At 38.8% G+C, this 20594-nt stretch overlaps 2 protein-coding genes across 2 annotated transcripts; both read right to left on the bottom strand.

Moving 5' to 3' along the window:
• Window positions 1-1275: 1275 nt before the first annotated feature.
• On the bottom strand, window positions 1276-3772 carry LOC101164264 (retinol dehydrogenase 12). Its single transcript, XM_023950063.1, has 7 exons — window positions 3617-3772; window positions 3275-3390; window positions 2920-3075; window positions 2735-2839; window positions 2437-2646; window positions 1682-1874; window positions 1276-1569 (listed from the first exon to the last, which is right to left on the bottom strand). Exons 1-7 carry the CDS (start codon window positions 3628-3630, stop codon window positions 1467-1469), a joined length of 897 nt encoding a protein of 298 aa, XP_023805831.1. The 5' UTR covers window positions 3631-3772; the 3' UTR covers window positions 1276-1466.
• Window positions 3773-7476: 3704 nt separating this feature from the next.
• tnfrsf11a (TNF receptor superfamily member 11a) lies at window positions 7477-19349 on the bottom strand. Its single transcript, XM_023950062.1, has 10 exons — window positions 19023-19349; window positions 15422-15500; window positions 15084-15209; window positions 13955-14101; window positions 13769-13859; window positions 13396-13472; window positions 13157-13264; window positions 12923-12972; window positions 11856-12759; window positions 7477-8843 (listed from the first exon to the last, which is right to left on the bottom strand). Exons 1-10 carry the CDS (start codon window positions 19095-19097, stop codon window positions 8581-8583), a joined length of 1920 nt encoding a protein of 639 aa, XP_023805830.1. The 5' UTR covers window positions 19098-19349; the 3' UTR covers window positions 7477-8580.
• Between the last annotated feature and the right edge of the window lie 1245 nt (window positions 19350-20594).

Raw genomic sequence — 20594 nt, 5'->3', positions numbered from 1 at the left:
GGCAGTAGTAGTAGTTGTTGTTGTAGTAGTTGTAGTTGTAGTAGTAGTAGTAGTAGTATTTTGTCTGCCGTTGCTTGCTGTTGCTATTTGCTGCAAACAAACAAAATGGTCAAATTAGTTTTAAAAACCCAGAAGTTCTTAGTTTGTAGGGTTAAAAATGTGAAATATAAAGTTTATTTTGTCACAGTCTAGCTGAAAGATTTTAAGGTTACTTGTTGTTTTTAATTTTTGTTTTTAATTTAACTAGCTGTATAAATGTGGGTCATGATCTAGTTGAAAAGAACAGATTTTTTTTCATTTCTATGACTCCTGGATTGTTTGTTTTTATTTTTATTATTTTTAGTTAATAATTATCTAGTAATTTTCAAATGGGGTAAAAACTAGATGATGTTATTTAATATTAATTCATATTTATGTAAATTTTCATCAAATATGTAAGAATTTGTAAAAGGTTTGAATTTATTATGCAATTTACTAATCAAGTTGACCACCCAGCGTACATTTCTAAACAATTTTGCATAAAGCATGCGTTTTTTTCCCCCATGCACTGTGATGGATGCAGCAAGAAAAACTGGGTCATCAACACCTACATTTTCTGTACAGACCAGGTATTGGACCCCCAACCCCCTGTTGGTAGATGACCTTTCAAGAATTAAAGATCTGCTATTTTAGCAGAACCTGCATGGAGAAACTGGTTTATGAGATTATATTTAGTCGACTCGAATACTGTAAGTGTTTTTATAGGACTACCAAAATAATTCATAAGGAACTTCAGCTTATTCGGATCTCTGCTGGTTGGGTTCTCACAAGGACTAAAAAAGCAGACATCAGTCCAGTTCTGAGGTCTTTACACTAGTTTCCTGTCTGCCAGGGGATAGAAATTAAAAGTTTAAAGACTTTAAGAAAACCTTAGATCAGCTTAAACACTATTTCAAATCTAGGTTAAAGATCTACCTGTTCTCATTTGATTAGATCTTGTTTAAAGTTTTACATCCACGCTGTTATTAATATATTTCTTTTTAATCGTCTTTGCATTTTAACTTTAATATTTTAATAATTTCTTGTCTATTTTTTTATGTTTCATGTAAAGCACTTTGAATTGTCTTTGTACATGAAATGTACCATACAAACTAACCCACCTTGCCTTGAAGAAATACATAACATTTTAACAAAATGACCGTATTATTATTAGCAGAATTGATGTAAAGGGAAAATGTCTAAAGATGAAACACTAAAGCAAAAACAGGGGCAATAATAGCCAGAAAGACACATAAGAATGGTTTGTAATACGTTTAATGCAGTCTGCTGTTATGGTCTCAGCCTCCCTACTGTACAGTAATTCTGTTACACATTTATCAAAACAATCATTTTCAATCCCACAAATTTTTTGTGTGTTACTTAGAAACCACAAATATTGTGTCAAAAGGGTGTGACTGACAGTATATCTGAGCATATGGGAGAGTGGTTTATTTCCAGCGGATGCCAAGCATGCGGCAGCTCACGGCCCACAGCTTCAGGGCGGTGCCATCATCCTCGCCTGCTCTGCAGCTCTTCGCACTGGCACAGTCCCTAAAAAAGAGGAGATGGAAATGAAAGAATGAACAAAGTCGTATTATACTCTACTAACTTCTAGGATAGTTTTTTTTTTAATCCATGTACTGTGTACTATCAAGGCAAAGACCTGTAGTATCCACCAGATATCATCTGGTTCTCAGGAGTGACGATGCAGTAGATGCTGGTGGAGGCTCCCTCTGCTGGGGTCCTGGTCAGAAAACTGAAGGTCTTTATGATGTCCACAAGAGGGCGCCAAAGGCTTCTTGTTATATCAGTGTTGACAATCCCAGGGTCAACTGAGAAAGTCAACACACCTAGAGCTGGACAGAAAGTAGAGAATGAATAAAAATGTATAAAAACGTCCGCTTTCTTATAGTTTGGTTTGTTACAACTTAACCCTTATGCTATCTTAGATGACCCCACCCTTACATTGATGTGGTCTCCCTACCATGACAAAGGTGGATAAAAGTGGAAAGATTTCATGTAATCCATGAACACCAGTGAGGTTCACAAATCATTGAAGAAAAAAGGTTCAGAGCACTGTCTAGTGGGTCTAGATGACCCAACTCCCAATGTTAAAGTGCCTAGGATAGCACAAGGGTTAAATCACTTACAGAATAAACATGCATCTAAACAGTTCTGAACTCATTTGACCACTAGCTTACAAACAAAGCTTGTTTTATAATAATGACATCTGTCTTTACCAGGAAGCATTTAGGCTTTATTTTTCTGCCTTAAGCAGTTGTGGTTTAGACATGAGACTCTCACACTGACAGGAAATGCAGCTCATTCTTTTCATTAGAATTTTTTAAAAAAAAGATACACAGACAGACGAACTGCTGCTCTTGCTTTACTTGTTTTTTTTTCTTTCCAGCCACACACCTTCAGTCCTCCTGGCCAGCTCTCTGGTAAACAACACATTAGCCAGTTTGCTTTGAGTGTAGGCTCTGAACGGGTGGTAATCTCTGTCTCCGTTCAAGTCATCGAACTGGATCTTGCCCATGGCGTGGGCGGCAGATGAGACGTTTACAACACGCGATGGGGCCGAGTGCTTCAACAGGTCCAGCAGCAGGAAGGTCAAAAAGAAATGACCTGAGGAGACGGAAGGGAGGAAAGGTTGCTGCGCCGGATTTATCACAAGCAATAACTCCATAAACATTTTTATATCTTTACGTCCTACCCAAGTGATTGACACCAAACTGCAACTCATATCCATCAGCTGTTTTGGCATAAGGACACAGGGCCACGCCTGCATTGTTGACAAGGTAGTGAAGAGCTTTCTCCGCTGGAAAACAGGACAATATTCTTGTATCTTTCAACGTTTTGTGAAGACATGTCAAAATATGAATGTCAAGTGTGACCTACTGCTATAAATACTCTCGGCAAAAAGGCAAATGGATTTGGTGTCAGCCAGATCCAGCTGCCTGAACACTGCGTTTGCTCCATCCACCTCCCTCCTGATGTCAGCGGCAGCCCGCTCTCCTTTTTCTACATCCCTGCATGCCAGAATCACCCGGGCTCCTGTGCAGGGAGATCCGAACCCCCCTATGATGAATGACTTTGCATGCACAGGCAGGCAGAAATTTGAGCAAGACAAGTGTTCAAAGAGTCCTTTTCTGATCATTCACCCCTGGAAGCCACTTTTCACCCAAAGGGTACCAAAAGAGAAAAGAAAAAGGGTTTGTTTGTCATGTTTAAATGTGCAGATGAGTTTGCTTGCCTCTTTCGGACAGGTTTTTAGCTGTTTCTTTGCCTATTCCGGTGTTGGCTCCCGTTACTATCGCCGTCTTCCCATCCAGGCGCACGTCTGAGGAGCACTTGCGAATGAAGAAAGATCTGGATGATAAGTTTAGTACACATTAAAGGAATCAAAGATGCTCATTTGAGAGCAGCTTGTATGTTTTCACTACATTTACCATTCAAAGTCAGAAAGTCAATGAAACAAAACAAAAACATGACACATCCGTCTCCAAAAACGTCAATTAAAGTCTCCACCTTGCAGATGCACATAGCTGGTCTGTAATGTCATGAAAGTGTAAAGTTTTTTTTTTTTTTAGCTTACCTGATAGTTTGCATTTCTGGAGTTGGTAATAATTTAAAAGTCCTTAAAATGACTTGAGTGGCTTATTTTTTTAGTCTGACTTTGTATCAAGTCTCAGACTTAATGATGAGAGGATGATGAAGATTTGAATGAGTAAAAAGAGGAGCCTTATTTATTGGTGAACAGCTCTGGAAAGTCACCAATCATCACAAACGCTCCTCTGTCCGAAAGCAGTTATTGTTACTAATCAATTATGGCTGAATTTCCAATAGTGATTTTGTCAGCATTCATGTGATGAGTTATGTTAATATAATAAAGTCAAAGAGTCTGTCTCTTAGACTGCAGGCTTTTTGTATGTGCTTGCAATTTCATAAAGTCTTCAATAATGAAAAAAGTGCAAACTGAACCTTCAACAGCTGTTTTTTTTTTTTTTTGTGATGATCCAGGTGTTTGCTCGTTTAAACAGATTTGACCTCAGTTCTGATATTTGATCACAACCTGGTAATCACAGTTATATGAATATCCTGTGACCTGATAGCAGTATTGTTTATGGTGAAACGACAGGGGCTGACTAACCCCAACAGCCGAGACCTTGTTCATGTCTCCAGGTGAAACCCAAAACTCGCCTCTGCAGGTGAGACCACTGTAACCTCAGCACTTCATTAATGTGGACTTTCTGGTGCTTTCCATGCGTCTACATTATCTCCTGATACAAATATCCTGGGCTGGTTGCGATGAACATCACAGCTGAATTGTTTTTTTTAAAGGGGTTAATACAGTATTATAAGATTTGCATTCTGGATATTACTGAAGGGTGGGTGGGTGGGTTTCCCCTCCCTCAGGTTACTCCTGGAGTCCTCTCCTGTTGATAAGAATAAATAAAAAAAACTGCATGATGGGTAAGTGGGTGGGTGCAGATTTGGGCTGGACTTAAAACATTCTAGAAAACAAAAAAAAGTAATTCAGAATATTAGCCAAAATAATAAAAAATAGAGAAAGATAGTACATATATACATCTAAATAAATTGTTTTGGTGGAAGTCAGTGGATGGTTACATAACATTCCTTTTCACACATGCCTTTGTGCTTGCATAAGCTTCCTACATTATTGCATACTGCCTCCATCCTGTCTTACAATGATTCTTTAGACCTTTTCCTGGTAGAGTTACCACCAGATTTTCAGTTTTTTTTTCTCTTTAGGACTTCTCAGAATGTACACAGTCCCATTGACAGCTGCAAGAGATTTTTACTTTTAAGAATCTGAAGCTAAACATTCCTCCCATTTTCTCCAAATAAATATTGAGAGCAGCATGGATCCGTGAATGTATTTGGTTTTGTGACATTAATGCTCAGGGTAGCTGTTGAAGGCTTCCCAGTGAGTTTGAAGACATTTGCGCCTATATCCAGGCATTGTTGTGTGAATTGCAAATCTTATAATGAACACAGGAGTAAGTCTGAAGTTTGACAACAGAAACATCCTTGCCCAGGTGATAGATACAGAAAATTCTGGGAAAAACAGTCTCCTGGTCTGTGGAGTGCTCTACCTTTGCTGAACATAGAAATGCAGGTAAACAGTAGCGAATGCATGGAGTATGGTTTTAAGATATGTAAACCTTGCTTATCATTTTAATCTACAAAACCAGGGTGTACTAAAGACATTCAAAAGCGTGGGGGTTCAACCATGAACGTTCTTTCTGCAAAGATTCTTTAGTGTTTTCTGCAATAGAAATGACCCTTTGCAAAGATATATTGTTCTGAATGTCAAACCTAATCCAACAAATCTTTCAGAGTATCATATGAGATATTTTTATTCCATTTTACACTTTTGGTCAAATGCAAAAACAATCAATTACACATTTCAGCAAGAACTTCAGGTCTTTTCAAAGCCTCATCCTTCGGCCTCACACAAAGACTAAGATTCAGGTTTTCTTTCTCAACATCTAGACAGAGTTTTCAGTGTTTATTTTGATACTATTGGGGTAGTGTTAAAGCAAATCTGCTTCCAAAAGTCCATCATCCCTTTTTCTCTGTTTGTTTTTGTCAAATTGTTACCTCTACCCTGAGCAGGGTTCTGCAACTTTTAACACAAAAATACCATTTGACCGAAATTCTTTGTTGTTTAGAGAAATACACAGGATTTATGTTTTTGTGACCATTAAGCCATTTATTTATAAAATGAAGCTTTTTAAATATTTACTATGATTGAATTATCACAGTGTCATCTTTTTCTGTATAACCATTTTACCTTTGTATACTTTAGACGGCAGGTACCTTTCAAAAGAAAATACACCTTGTGTCAAATAAAATCCTCCTACTGCAGCAGATTTACTTAAATTAAAAATGTAAGAAAGTCAAACATGACTTTTGTATCATTATGACTTTGGTGCGCTGTTATTTTTTTTACTATTGAATATAAATATGACAACCTTCATATGTAAATGCATTTATATAAGAACATTGCTTCTGAACGGAGACACTTTTGTGCAGCAAAAGATTTCTTTAATTAATTCCTTCCTTTTACCATCATTTTGCTGTTTTTTGACATGTTAGAGTCTATGAGGAGTGGAAAAGCACTTCAGTGTAATGTCAACAGTTGCACAAAAATACTATTTGACTGATAGAAGATTGCCTCAGTTTAAAAATACAATGAAATAATCTATATATTTTTAAAAAAATGTTTCATTTTTCTTTAAAGCCAGAGAGCTACAATAGTGGAATAAAAGTTCCACATGTGGTCCAGAGCCTCCGGTTGCTGATCTGGTAGTGCCATAAACAAATCTTGATAACCCATTAAAATCTCTTATTACCATTTTGCTTCTCCAAAAATGTTTGGAACTACATTTGATTGAAAATAGGCTTTTTTTAAATAGTGAATAGCAACTCCTAAAACCTATTTCTCATGTATTTGTCTGGTTGGCAATTCTATTGCCTATCAATGTTCAACTTCATTGATCACCTTCTTGACTCACATGTCTAAAACATTATTTTCTTTCAATAAACCCACGTAGTATTTGTTTGCCAAACTGGATGTGTGATGATTCTTACTGAACATGTTAGATAATATGTAAAACAAAAAAATAGAAGCCATAAGCTTATCTGCTGCAAAACTGGCCATTTAAAAAACAAAATGCTTAAATTGATGCTTTTTCTATGTTGTGTGGAAAAGTCACACTTCATAATAATTTACACACAAAAACTTTAATGATAGATTGGATTGTTAAACAAATAGTTTTATATTATTTCAAGCTTTAATTTTACACAATTTTTCTTTCATATGTGCAGATGTATAAGTATTAACCCGCTCTTACCTCTAGAGGGAAGGCTATAGCCTCCACAGTAGTTGTAAACTTTCTACATAAGTTTGGAATTATTTCTCATGCATGTTGGGGATGGGCGTCGCTGCCTTCATTAGAACTGTATAGTTGGCTTTCTGTTGGCTGCCCAGCCATTTTTCTTGTAAACTTTGTGAAAGCTAGTCATAACTTCCTGTTTTCTCCAAACAACTCTTATAATTTGCCAAGAAGACACACACACACACACAAACACACATGCATAAACACACTCCTGTTGATCCAAACCAGGCCTAAATGAGGGCTGCCAGCTCCTCTCATGTGGTCTGTGATGCTGGCTGCTCTGACTCTTCCAGCAGTTTCCCCTCACAGCTGCTCGCCATCCCCTGCCCTGATGAAAGGCCGCCCGTCTGTCAGCACCGGGACAGAGACAGAGCCGCCTCGCCACATATGCAATTAGCATCACTTCACAGAGGTTCTGGCTCATCCAGATGAGAGCAATGACTTTTGCTTGTAATTTGCCCCTCCACAAAAGAAGAAAGTTGACAGAGAAACGCCACAGAATGCCGGATGGCAGCCATCCATGAAGGAGTAAAATGAAAACATATTTATTTCTAATCAAAATAGTCTTTCATTTATTCATTGCATCAGAAATGATTATTATGTACATATTTCTTTTTCAAACGCTGCATACATTTGGTGAGCCTGTGGTTGAACAGCTTTTAAGTCCTGGAATGTGCGCATCTTCGTCATTGGTACAATGTGATTTAACCCCCCCAACCGCCACCAACACCACAAATAAAACACAAAGTGTATTAACTGTCCATTCACAAATACATCTCACTCTTTGGAATGCATGCAACCACTGAGCACATATGCAGCTTCTGAAATCAAACCCTTTGAAGGGACTTAAAGCAAACAATTAGGGATAGTTTCATTTCTTCAAAGATCTCATCATATTTATATATGATTAAAACAAACCAGTAATAAGGTAGCTTATCAAATGCATAGCATTTTATTTTTTGACCAAAACCGCATTTGTGGTCTTATAAAAAGTCTATGTACAGTCTATGTAATAGCTAAAAAAGCCTCACATCAAAACTTGATGTACTTTGTTTGCCTCAGTTAAATCATGCGCATATAAAATAAGCAAAGATTCAGTAAAATGTTAAAAAATTCATTTGAATTTTAAACAACTTTTAAATCAATTCAACAATATTTTACTGGAAAAAGTAAGTTGATTTCTTTAAACACTGAAAAACCGTAGGAAAAAAAGTCTTAAATTTATCCAGACATAACATTAAAGTGAATAAATCCAAAAGGTGGACTCTTTTAGTCAAAAGTAAAAACTGAAATACACATTTTACAACTGAGTCTGAGCAACAAATGTTTTGCTCTTCCAGTCTGAACCCAAATTCTACACCAATTCAAAATTCTCCAAAATGATCTCAAAAGGGAGTTTCCACTGTAGCTTTCAGCTGGAAATAAATGTCAGGCAAGATCCATTCAATCTATTTAGAAAAACAACTTCCAGAAGAAATTCCACTGAAGAATCTTTGTCCTACTTGTGAAATTTCATATATAAATCACTCCAATCTCACTGGGAGCTGCAACACTGATGTTACCATCAAAATGTTCAGTAGTGCAAGTTTATCCAACAGCTGCAGAGATTGTTGGTGTCCTCCACGATTTTGTTTTACTTTCCCTGCATCATTGGCATTGTCAGTTCTTGCAAGGTGTTATGGGTAGTGTAGTTCCCTTGTGATCTACACCTGCTCTGGAAAAACTGCGCCGTTTGGGTAGACTCCTCCTGCACAGGGCTCCCAATAGCGTCACCCTGCCTCTCCTCGTCACTGTCATGAGATGTTTGGCTGACACACACGACAATGACATCACCGCTGAAATTCATCACCTGACCGCTGGAGATGAAGGTAGTATTGTTGTTTCCAGACACCAGACCTAAACAGAGAAAATGATGAATTTGTGAGTAAAAATGCAGTCAAAGTGGACATTTTCAAAAAGAACTTTGAACATTTTCTTACAGGTTCAGCTAAATGCTGCAGACAACAGTAGCAATGTAAAGAAATATGAAGTATAAATCTGCAAAACAGCCAATTTACTCCTTCACAGGTAAATAAATATACTTTCCCCTCATTTTATGGCATGATTGAAAAAAGGACAAACACTTGGCCTGACTAAGGTGAATAATGGATAGTGGGTGTAATGACAATGCAGCATGACCACAAAAAAGCCACACTACATAGACTACCCTATCATTCCTCGCAAGCCACAATAGGGCGTCCAGCACTTTTTACCGTGAGAAACTAAAAAACCAATGTCCTTGTGAGAATTATGAAAGAATTTATAGATAGGTGGCACCTTTTTCTGCCCTCTACTGCCCTTCTACTAAAATATGCTCCAAAAAACGTTTTTTTTTAAAAAGTTCAATAATTGATTCTTAGCTTCATAATAGATAAGTACGCAATTTGTTAAGCTCTCAACAACTTTCCACATGAAGAGAAAAATAAGCAATTTGTCATTTGTTTGGTCCTAAAAATACACATGAACTGCAGAAGGGATTCTGTAGGCCTTGGGCTCGACATAGTCAAATCATATGAAGGAAAGCAATACCTCTGCAAAACCAAGACACAGTTATGCAGTAAAGGAAGTATAGCTGTCCTATAGGCAATTTGTCTTTTCAAGCCTAAAATGAGAAAGAAACTGCTTCAAAATGTGTTTAAAATAAATGATAGGTCAATATTACTTCATAGGTTTAAATATGAACAGGAAGTTCAGTCATGCTCTGCAAAACAGGACGTTTTACTACCCTAGATACTGTTAAATAAAAGGTTCACAGAGAATATTTTTAAAGTTTTTTACAAAGTATTTAGTACATCACTGCATGGTAGGACAGGGAGCTATGTTATAAATAGTTAAAAGTCATAAACTAGTATTGTAGAAACTCACCACACACAAATGCAACATTTTACCAAAATGTTTTTTTCTTTATCTGTGTTTTTCATTTTCTTACACAGTGGCCTTGAAGTTTTACAAAATAAAAGCCCTTGAATATAGGATTGTAATGAAAATGTTCAGATGAAAATAAAACAGAATAATACTGATTGTTGTCATAAATGAACTAACTGTGTGAATTAGCAGAGTAGCTGCGTTTGTGTGTTTTGAATGACACATTTTACTTCATTAAGCCTCTGGTTCCTATTTTAACCCGCCTCCTGTCTGACTTTCCAGCCGACAGGACAAGCCAAGTCTGTGTGACTCACAGCTCCACGTCTCATCTGTTCACAGACTCCAAGCACGCACGCTCATGAAATCACACCAAGTGTGAGCAATCACATTGAACTGGACACTTTTGAATCTGCATAAACGCACACACTGAGCAGCACACAAATCTGTTAAAACAAACACCATCACACTCTCAGAGAGTTTCTTTGTGTTCCCAGAGGCTTTCCCGGAATACAAGTCAAAGAGGTCCAGCTAAAAAAAAAAGTCATTTTACCGCAGCTTTGAAAACAAAACTCAGAGGAATCTGCTTGAGTTCCTCAGTTTATTTGTTGGTAACTCCACTCTTTTCAACAACTGTAAAAGTTTGTGATGTGATTATGCTTCTTTAAAAAAAAAAAAAAAAATCCTGTCTGCTGGAACACTGAGACCTTGATTCTCTGCAGAAACTATAAAAATAGTTGCTCAAAATAACAGATCAAAACTGCTGTGGACCGCATAGTTTATGCTTGTGGCTGTAGGATGTAACGAGTTTAAGGTGGGCAGGTGAGATTTCCTTAGTTACACGTGCGGGAAGCGCACTCAATGTTATTATTGCATGATGGGAAATCTTTTGAAGAAACCAAGTGAAGGTAGATACCCAGTAATCAGTGAGAGTAAAAAAAGCTCTTCAAAAGACGATGTGTGTGTGTTTGTTTGTGAGCGGGGCATATAAAAGTATTACTCAAGTTCTGCACATCTTGCTTCAATTAAGGCTGTGGTCACTTTGCCCCATGGAACTCTGGGTAAACAAGGGCTTTGTCCTGTGCTAAACGTTGATGCAGGCGCGCACAGTGACTATCGTTTGAGTGTGGTCCACTAATGTATCAAACATACACATACGTCTCTTTTTCCCGCTCCCTGTGTGGACCCCCCAGAATTTGCCGTGCAGTGATCGGTACTGACTTTAAGAAAACATATTTCTTGGAGAAAATCTCGAAGACCTCTTGCTGTTTGGCTGAAACCAATCTCCTGTTTTGAGTTGGCTTCAGCACATTCATCTAATGCTCCGGTTTGAACTAACCCCTGTCCCTATCACACAGTTACTGCTTTTACAACTAACCATCAGCACTCAGCGCGCGGAGCAGAATTTATAAATATGTTTCCCGCAGGTTATTATTCTTTGGCAGAACGCGGAGAACTCTGCGAGAACAATGCAGGTTCAACCATGTGACAGCTTAAACTTTCCATTGAAACCAGTCCTGGGCTTCTTGTGTTTTTCTTAGAGGTTGGCCCCACCTATGCTGTGGAAAGAGAAGTGTATCGAATCACGCATGTGTATGAGCTTGTGGCAGGGTAGCGGTAACCACCTACACAAACAACCAACACACAAACCTGCAGAAAAACTCAAGAAAAGCTACTTTGTTGAGTCATGGAGTCCAAAAAGCAGAGTACGTCCAGTTTGGAGGAAAATGATCATGAGATCAGAGTGAAAAGGATCCAGGTCAAAAGCACCCTTGAGTGGATCAAGATGCTACGATTGACTCATAAGTATTATGAATTCAAATGTAAAAGAAGGACGTTTTTTGCTAAATCATCACACTTATTTATAGTTGTTTTCAAAAATTCATTGATTTTAACCTAACTCCATTTATTTGTATTTTTCATTTATTGATTTAGCGGTTTAAAGTAGACTCCAAGCTGTCTGCAAGATCTCAAAGTGGTTCCACTTCCACCTTAAGTTTCACTTGCCTGAGGTAGGAGTTGGTTCAGCCAGCTGACTGTGGAGACTCTCTGGTGAACAGTCCAGTTCCGAGTCTCCCAGAGGAAACCTTTTCTCCCTGCTATTCCTCCAGGAAGGTCCCAGGCTTTGATCTGCACTTGAGGACTCAGGCGGCTTTTCCAGGTAAAGATCTCCAACCGATGCTGAAGTTAATGAGGGGCTGGCTAAAGTCACAGTGGAGGTTGTGCTATTTCCTTTAAAGGTGGAGTGTAAACTTGTCTGTGTGTATAATTCCACTGTTTTTACCGGTGATCCGTCCGTCAGGTCAGATCTGGACTGCTCCATCATCTGAGCCTGGGAGGCTGGCAGACAGCGTTCAGGAGGACTGGATGGTGGAACCCCACAGGAGGTCAGAAGAACCTCACATGTCTCACTTGTGGTCAAAGCCATCTTTTCTTGACTTCCATTGGCCCTTTCTCGCTGCCTTTTGCTTCTGTTCTCGTTTCTGTCTTCCAGAGCCCCACACGAGCAGGTTCCTGTCATCCCAGGACTCACAGCCTGGCTACAGTCCTCATTCTCCCCTACTTCCAGTGGCTCACAGACTGGAATGACACACACACAGGAACCTGCCAAAAGTGGAGAGACACTTGAAAAGTCTTCTTCTGACACCTCTTCTGGTTCTCCATATCCCTCGCTCTGAGTTTCTGCAGCCGTCTTTTCCTCCATCCCTCCTTTTTCTGTTGGTTGCTCTGGTAACAGCAGGCAGGCGCTGGCACCGATGGAGGCGGATGGGCGGAGGGGCTCATTCTCAGGACTGTGGGGATCTTGACAGACGAGTTTAGTCTCTTGACACGGGAAACATCTGGGATCTCCAGGAGCTGCTTCAATTCCTCCACCTGCTGGTGCACTGTGGTAAAGAGGGGCCAAAGTCTCCTGCAGGCACAGAACCAATGCCGTTAACCACTGAATAGTTAGTGGTGAGGACTTATGTAATTTTGTGTATTTTATAGCTTTTTTGTTCATTTCAGAAGTGTTTTAGATATGAAAAATCATTTTTCTACATCACCAATAATGTTTAACTGAAACATTACAGCACCTGTTGAATCCTGGTCCTCTTCAGATTCTGGACGCAAGATCGCAGATTAACTGCAACAAAAATACAAAATATAACAAATTAATGGTAATTCCAACACGGGAAGGAAATAGATATTGCATGGAAATTCACACAGTTTGAGCTAATTTTTAGATATTTATGATATATTTGGAGAATAAAAACTTGAAGCATTTTGGCCTATTTTGTTAGGATAAACTCAGCAAAGCAAAAACTTACTGGAGAGCAACTTCAGTTTGTCCTTGTAGCAGAGGAGCCGCAGAAGGAGGAGACACATAACAATTAGGACTGACAGCACAGAAACTAAAACCCAAGGGGGGGTTGTACCTGCAAGAAAGACAATTCAAAGCTTTCTTTTCTAGTTTGCATCAACTGTTTGTGAGTAAAGACTCCTTCATGATGCAAATCTAAAGTGTGGGAATTCATATGTCTGTGCTTTCAGTGTGTCCACGTCTTACCGGGGTCAGGAGGTCCACACACTGCATCCGCCCGGCTGCTGCCCGGCTGCGTCTCACTTCTTCCCTCTGCCTTACAACTGGAAAACAAGAGGATTGGAACTTAGGCTAGGAATCATTACAAAACCCTACACCCGTTTTTGTTCATTTCATGTAAAGAAAAGAGCTAAGAGGGAAGGAAAAAGTTCCCTTTCAACGTCCCTCCTTCTCTGTCCATCGTCATCCCCATTACAGTTGCGGCCGGCAGTGGTCCAGCCAGGATTCCAGGGGAAGTGGTGAACAACTTACTCATTCGGGCTGATGCATTTTCCCTCCACAACATGTTGAAACAGTTTCAACTAAAAATGTCCCTGCGCATGTTTGTGTGTGCACTTACTTGGTCCACTCTTTGCATTGCTCAGAATGACGATGAGCGGAGAAAAAGCCGCTTTTGCACGGAGCGCAGATCTTTCTTCCATTATTTGAGCCTGAAGGGAAGCAAACAGATTCTCAGTTATTATTGCTGAAAGACATCTCTTTGTGGTAATTCCATTAAACTTTGTTTCTTGTTGGAAAACCTCACCGGGGTCATCTTCGATGCCAGAACCAGGGTCACAGGTGGGTAATTTTTCGCAGAATTCACAATTGATGTGGAAACACTGTAAGTTGGGCCTACAGCGGCATGGTTCCTCAGCCACAGGGTTCTCTTTATTCACCATAAAACCCTTACCTGAAAATGAAATGAGTAAAAAAATATTTTAAATTATAAGCTAGATCATTTACCCTCTGATGCTATTGATGCAAATATGCACACAACAGCTGCAGCTCCAAAATTAACTTAAATTAGCATTAACTTGAAATCAAAAACATAACAGATATTCTTTTTTTTTTGGTAAATAAAATAAATTCAAGTGTCAAGCAGTTACAATAAATAAAAATGTGAGTCACATACAAAAGTCTAAATGTCACAATATTGACAATATATTTCACAATTATCAGAATTACTTGAGCATTTGTGTGTACAGTTTGTGACTCAAGTCAGACGAATATATACACAAACCTGAGTCTGACTTCTGGTAGAAGCACATTTTTGAGCTATGTTTAAAACTGGATGACCTTGTTAGTTTATTTATTTGATACTTAACATACAGGCACACACAACCATCACTCGACACAGGGCTGCACCAGTTCTGTGCTATGGAAGTGGAAGGAGCTTTGGTGTGAAACGTGAACCCATGATAACAGTTCCAAAACCTCCAACCGTCGGGGTTGAAACTGGTGTAATTATCCCCAATAAAATTGTTGTGACATGAAAATATAATTAAATTTAAGGGGGCTATCGTGGTTTAAATGTTTGCTCTTATTAATCAGAAAAAAATTAAACACATACAGAAACATTAGAAAAAAAGCAAAACTTTATATGGTTCAGGATTTTACAACCTTAGAAATGTCAACAATTCTTACTCCATTGACAGATTTTCTTTAAATTGGCAAAATAAATATACTAATGGGGTAAGAAAAATGGTTTTACCAAGAGAAGAAAAAAAAATGATTCTCAAACTAAGATTATTTTGCTATTAAAAAAATTTCTGGATAAGATTATTTTTCTTGCAAGAAAAATAAAAGACATTTTTTTTTTTTTTTTAAACAAAGGTCTTTTTCCTATAAATTTTTTGCAGTGTGTCGTTTCTTTTGGAGGCGTCAGTACTGACCTGGATCACAGAACTTCTGCCGAACGCACTGCATTTCTTCTGTCCAGACAGGCTGATATTCACCATAATTGCATTTGACACATTTAGTCCGCTGAGAATCAGTACAGTGAGAGTACACATGGTAACCTAATAAAAAAAAAAAGCAGAATCAGAAAGGGAGATGTGTTTATATACAAATTGTATGGAATGTCATAAAATTCAAGCCCTAAGTGTGCTTTGCAGAATCATGTTTTAGTCAAAACATCCCTTCCCTCTCTTTTTTTAATATTTATATATATTTTCACCCTGTTCCATTCTTGTACACATTATTTACTTTTATTTTTTGTATGTGTAATTACCTGGTTGACATTTGTCACAACACTTGGAGCCTTCACGGTACTGATTCTCTTTACACTGGAGAGTTTTGGTGAGTGCGTCCTACAAAAATAAACAATTGGTCATATAAACACTTTACACACAAATAAAATCAACAAAAAAATACAAAAATACTTCAAAATGTTATTTTTCTATGATAATAATAACAGCAAATTATAACAAAAATTGCCAGTCTGAGTAATGATGAGTTTTAAGATTGGAATAGTTGGTTTTAAGAATCTTTAATAGAATATTGAAAATTCTAGAGTCTAGATTTTTTATTTTTTATTTGATCAAATTAAGTCTTTCAACATTTTTCACCATGACAACCGATGAAACGTCTGTCTATTTGGTTCAGCTTTACAATAAGCCCGTGACATGGGATGATCATGAGTAATGAGAGGAAGAGAAGAGCCGAAACATTTCCAGCAGGAGTTGTTTCCAGACTCTGAGAAGCACCTGACCAAAGCAGCACGCCACACTCGCACAGTCACATAAGAAGACCAAACATTAATGAAAAACAATCTCATTCTAGCTTTCAGAATGAAGACATCGGTGTCATCACTCAATAACTCCGTGCGGATCTGAACATGCTGCACGGTCCCTTCAGTCGCCTCAGATTTGGGGCGTGTTACCTCCTCACCACACGGCTGAATTAGAGAATCTCTGTTTTGACAGAAATGATCCCAAAGCCACAGGGTCTTTTTATAAAGGAAGGAAAATACAACTTGAAGGCTTGACTTTGCTGTGACCCCACATCAGCCTCTTTCTATGTCTCATTCAGCCCTTTTTGATTTCATTTTCCCATGAACGTCTGCATGTTAACATTCCTGCTGTAGACTGTCCAAAAAAAAAGTACAAAAAAGTTCAAAATGAACACCTTTGAATTTGTGTACCTGTGATTTATTCCTGTTCTATTCACAGCGAACTAAATACAAGCTAAATATGTAATTATTTTCTTTAAAAAAACATGTATCATTCTATTTACTGTAAAAACAGGCGATTTAGAAATATGTCAAAAGTCAATACCAAATTGGAAGATCTTCTTTAAATAAACAAAAAATAAATCTGCCAATGGATAAGAAAAATGGTTTTACCAAGAATTCTTATTTTAAGAAAAACAAATTCTAGTCACTAAGCCCTGTTTTCTCAAAATAAGATTATTTTGCTTTTTAACTTTCGTGATAAGATTAGAAAATAGAAAATGAAGGAAACATTCTAAATACAACAGTCTGGACCGAATGATACCAAAAACAAACTGGTTTCAGACTTCACTTGTAATCACTGGAAAAACCTAGATTCCTGGATTCCTCCATCATTTGTATTTATCCAAAGTGTAGTATTTCTAACAGAAAAACAACGTTTTGTTGTGCATGTCCTTGCTTTTAGGCCTTCAGGCTCAACTCATTTCACTTCCTTGGTGAGTGAATGCAGCCTCGGGCAACAAGTGTAAGAGTAGCATGCATTTAACTGCCAAAAAAGTCAAATATCAGCCAGCCTTTGTTTTATAGCTCAACCAGGATAGTGATGCTCTGTGCTTCTAGCCAACAGGTAAGCAGGACTGAGGACACTGGGTTTCAGAGATTCAGAAGTGACACCGATTCCTGTGAAAAGCTCAAAAAACACGACTTCTGAACAATCCAGAAAAAAGATTGTTACTCCATTTATGTTAAAGACAGAAAATCTACTCCCACAGCTAACTTTATTTTGGGAAAAAATACATTCAAAAATGAAGTTGAAAATGTGAAGAAGAAAAAGTAGGCAAATGCGTGGATGGATGAAATATCAGAGGTTAACATTGAAAACCCCGCTGATACAGTCACTTTCAACAACAACCGCTATTCCATCGTGTTTTCCAGACTGTTTTGTTTAATTTTTACAAGCAAAGCCAAGCCTTCTCCACCTTGATGATCCCGTCCGAGCCCACTGGGACACAGAGCGCATTCCATTTGCTTCCAGAGAGTGGGAGAATTTGCATAACGGCCACAGCAGCTGGAGGCGCAGAGCCAGGAGTGGAACGATGTGACTTTAGACATGGGGGGGGGGGGGGGGGGTTAACTGATGATTGATAAGGTGCAGTAAAAGGATGTTGCGCAACAACTGTAACGCTGTATGATGTTTGCACCTGCCTTGTTTTTTGGAATCCCAGTTTGGACCCTGAAAAAAACACGCAAGTGTTTCCTGTTTAGAAGAAAGCAGCAAAGCCTGATTAAAAGACCAAAAATGTTTTAAGTAAAGGTTTTACTGCTGTAATTTATGATTCCCACAATAAAAGGTTCAAAGGAGTGAAGATTATGAATCACCTTCCTTTTTTGGGTGGCAAAACAATACAGTTTCAGTAAGGAATTGCAACATTTCTGATGTGACTGAGCCTGCAGATAAATCAGAGGTGAGTCTCGCCTAATACTTCTGATTATATGTGGATCAATGGACATGCAACACTTTTAAATACAAATATTTCCAAAAAATGACTGCAGGAGATCAAATGAACCTTGACCGATCAGATATGCATTCACAAGAAAGTACCAATCAATGGGAAAGGTGGCCAACAGAAACACCAATGGAAAAGCATGAAAATGAATCCACCGAAACTCTGATTGTTAGAGATTTATTCACTTAAACTCAGAACATCTTGAAGTAATTCTGTGGACCATTGCTCAATGTCTTGCAGACAGTTAGGAATGAATTTGGAGTGAAGATGAAGAAGTGGTTGAAAACCATGAAAACAGAAGGGGAAATTTCTTAAGGGGATACTGTGAGTCAGTAATGGCAAGACCGTGGTGAGAACAAGCCAGAGCCAAAGGTTTGCAAAGTCACCTAAAACAAATGAAAAAAAAAAAATAATAAAAAAGAGCCTTTTCCTTCCACAATCTGATTATTTTTCCAGTCATCAAGTCAGTGTTTGCTCACTTCACAGCCTGTAAAAACCTCTCTTTTTTTCCTTGTTCCATCAATCTTCCAGACATCCAAAATCCAGAGCCGCTTCTTCTTTAAGCATGTTCTGTTGTTTCAACACAACTTGGCAGAGCGGAAACGGAGGAGCAGGGAAAAAGAGGAGCATCAGTTCCAGTCAACGTCGGAACAATGCTGGTTTACAGTAACATCAGTGGTGCCCAGCAGTCCCACCACCACAACCACATCTTGTAAACCCCGTCCACCTGGATGGCGTTAGCTGCTTGGACTTCACAACTGGAATAACAGATCAGATCATAGCAGGGTACTTTTGCCTTATTAAGTGTGAATGATCTTTGATCTGAATATTGCAGAACTTTAAGTGTTTAAAACTACATCTTTATTTCGTTGGAGCCTTTGTGGCATGGGTGAGGCAAACTTTGGATCAAGAGGAAGAAGGACATCAACATCAAGTGAGCCAGTGATCCCGGTTTGAAAAGTTCTCAGTCACTCAGTCAGTGGGGCTTGTTGACTACTGTGTCATGCAAATTCTTGCAAATAAGCCAAACTATGAATCGTAGTACTTTGCATTAACAATCAAAACAGCATTACGATGTTCATATAGCAGCAATATCGTGTGTTTTAAACGCGTAACTAACGGTGTCTCCATTGCATAACAGATAGTTACTTTACCTGTGCGCAAAGGAGGATGAGCCACATGACCAACGCTGGAAGTCTCCATCGCGCAGGCAAGTTCTTCTTCCCCATTTTTGCAGAGTTATAAACGTCTGAGGTTAACTTTATGCTGTCCGTCTGACAGGGGAACACACCGGGATCAGTTACCAGCAGCCTTCTTCAGACACAATCGAAGCAAGTCACATCTTCTGCCGTGCGTAAAAGGGGGTCGAGCCGAGCCGCATCTCACGCGGTGTTCCTGTGGCTTCATTTAGGCTGCTCCTCCGGCGCTCATCCATTTGCTGTGAAGAGGCGCGGCGCAAGTAACAGCATGTAAGAAGTGTCTCACGGAGACAGGAAAGGGGGGGGGGGCAGAGCTCCTCCCACCTAATTAGATATGCAAATAAAAAAATCTTTTTTTGTTTGTTTGCGCGGCCCACCCACTCAATATGATAGTAAGGATTCAATATTTGCGCAAACTTAAAAAACAAGACGCACAATTTCCCAGTGAGAAAGTGGATATTTCAATTAGTGTCATAGGTCAGGTAAGTTCAGTGATGACCTCACGTCAGGTGTTATCCACAAAGGCAAAGCGTTTGGCCTTCTCAGGAACAGGGTGGGCTCCCAGCACATTTCCTGGAGCGTGGGCTTTTTAAACAGCCGTGACCATCTCCACACTGTTCCAAAAGTCAGCTATGTAAAAAAAGTGAGTCCAGGAAATGTTAGGGCTGCCTTTGAAGAGTGGAAAAGCAGCTCTGGCTCCCGTTTCTCTGGGGATTTGCATAACCCAGCCCACGCTGGCAAGTACACAAGGAAGGTTAGGCAGAGTTGGAATCATGTTCTCTTTAAGATGACAGTTATGCAAATCCTAAATTGGTACATCCTGGAGCTTAGATACCTGGAAAGGGAATGAAAAAGGAATTGTGAAATCTTTCCGTCATGATGAGAAAGTGAGAAAAACAAAGATCCAGAGTTTAATGTTGTTTCTACCTTCTTAACTTTCTGCCTCTGGTTGTAAAAACATGCAGTGTGGAGCAGGTTTGTAATGAAACCTCTGCTGTGTGCACAATTGAGGTTTCATTCTTGCCAATCCAATTAAAATGTACAGAAAACAGTCATGTCAGATAACTATGGCAGGAAAATTAAAGTGTGGACTTTGAGAGGCTGCAGTTTAACCAGACTTTCATGAAAAACAGCTTGAGGTTTAAAAGCCCCCTCGCTGTAGAAAAAAAAAGTGTGGGTTAATGAGTTTTAAACTAAAGATGACCTGAGCCACACAACTCTGGAAGAGTGGTGTGAAGGTTGTGTTGGTTAGCACAAGTCATGGCGTGCGTTCCTTCCACAAGACGCACATAAATTAAGATTTACACTACAAAGAGGATGCATGGTTCCGATTAATTACAAACATGCCGGATCCACAGAACAAAAGCTGCAGCTTTAAGCCTGACTTCCCATAAACAGTAAAAAAACAAAAAAACATTTGGCACAATAGGGTTCAAGTCACACCCACAGAAAAAAAAACATAGCTGCAAATTTTCAGCAACTTTTTTATGATCAAATCTGGTCCCTGACAACAAAATATATGAATAT

This window comes from Oryzias latipes, chromosome 20 (genome assembly GCF_002234675.1).
Source record: "Oryzias latipes chromosome 20, ASM223467v1".
NCBI classification, from domain to species: Eukaryota; Metazoa; Chordata; class Actinopteri; order Beloniformes; family Adrianichthyidae; genus Oryzias; species Oryzias latipes.
Note: the sequence above shows the minus strand (reverse complement) of the source record. Positions and strands in the feature narration are given on the sequence as shown.

Bases quoted from the DNA above. Each gene is read 5' to 3' on its own strand.
- LOC101164264 (XM_023950063.1), bottom strand. The intron at 3,076-3,274 runs GCAAGCAAACTC...CTCCCTGCACAG, and splicing joins TAAAAACCTGTCCGAAAGAG to GAGCCCGGGTGATTCTGGCA. The intron at 2,840-2,919 runs GTAGGTCACACT...CCTGTTTTCCAG, and splicing joins TGCCGAGAGTATTTATAGCA to CGGAGAAAGCTCTTCACTAC.
- tnfrsf11a (XM_023950062.1), bottom strand. From the start codon at position 19,097: ATGGGGAAGAAGAACTTGCCTGCGCGATGGAGACTTCCAGCGTTGGTC. The intron at 15,210-15,421 runs GTAATTACACAT...TTTTTTTATTAG, and splicing joins TTGTGACAAATGTCAACCAG to GTTACCATGTGTACTCTCAC. The intron at 13,860-13,954 runs GTGAGGTTTTCC...GCTTCCCTTCAG, and splicing joins TGGCATCGAAGATGACCCCG to GCTCAAATAATGGAAGAAAG.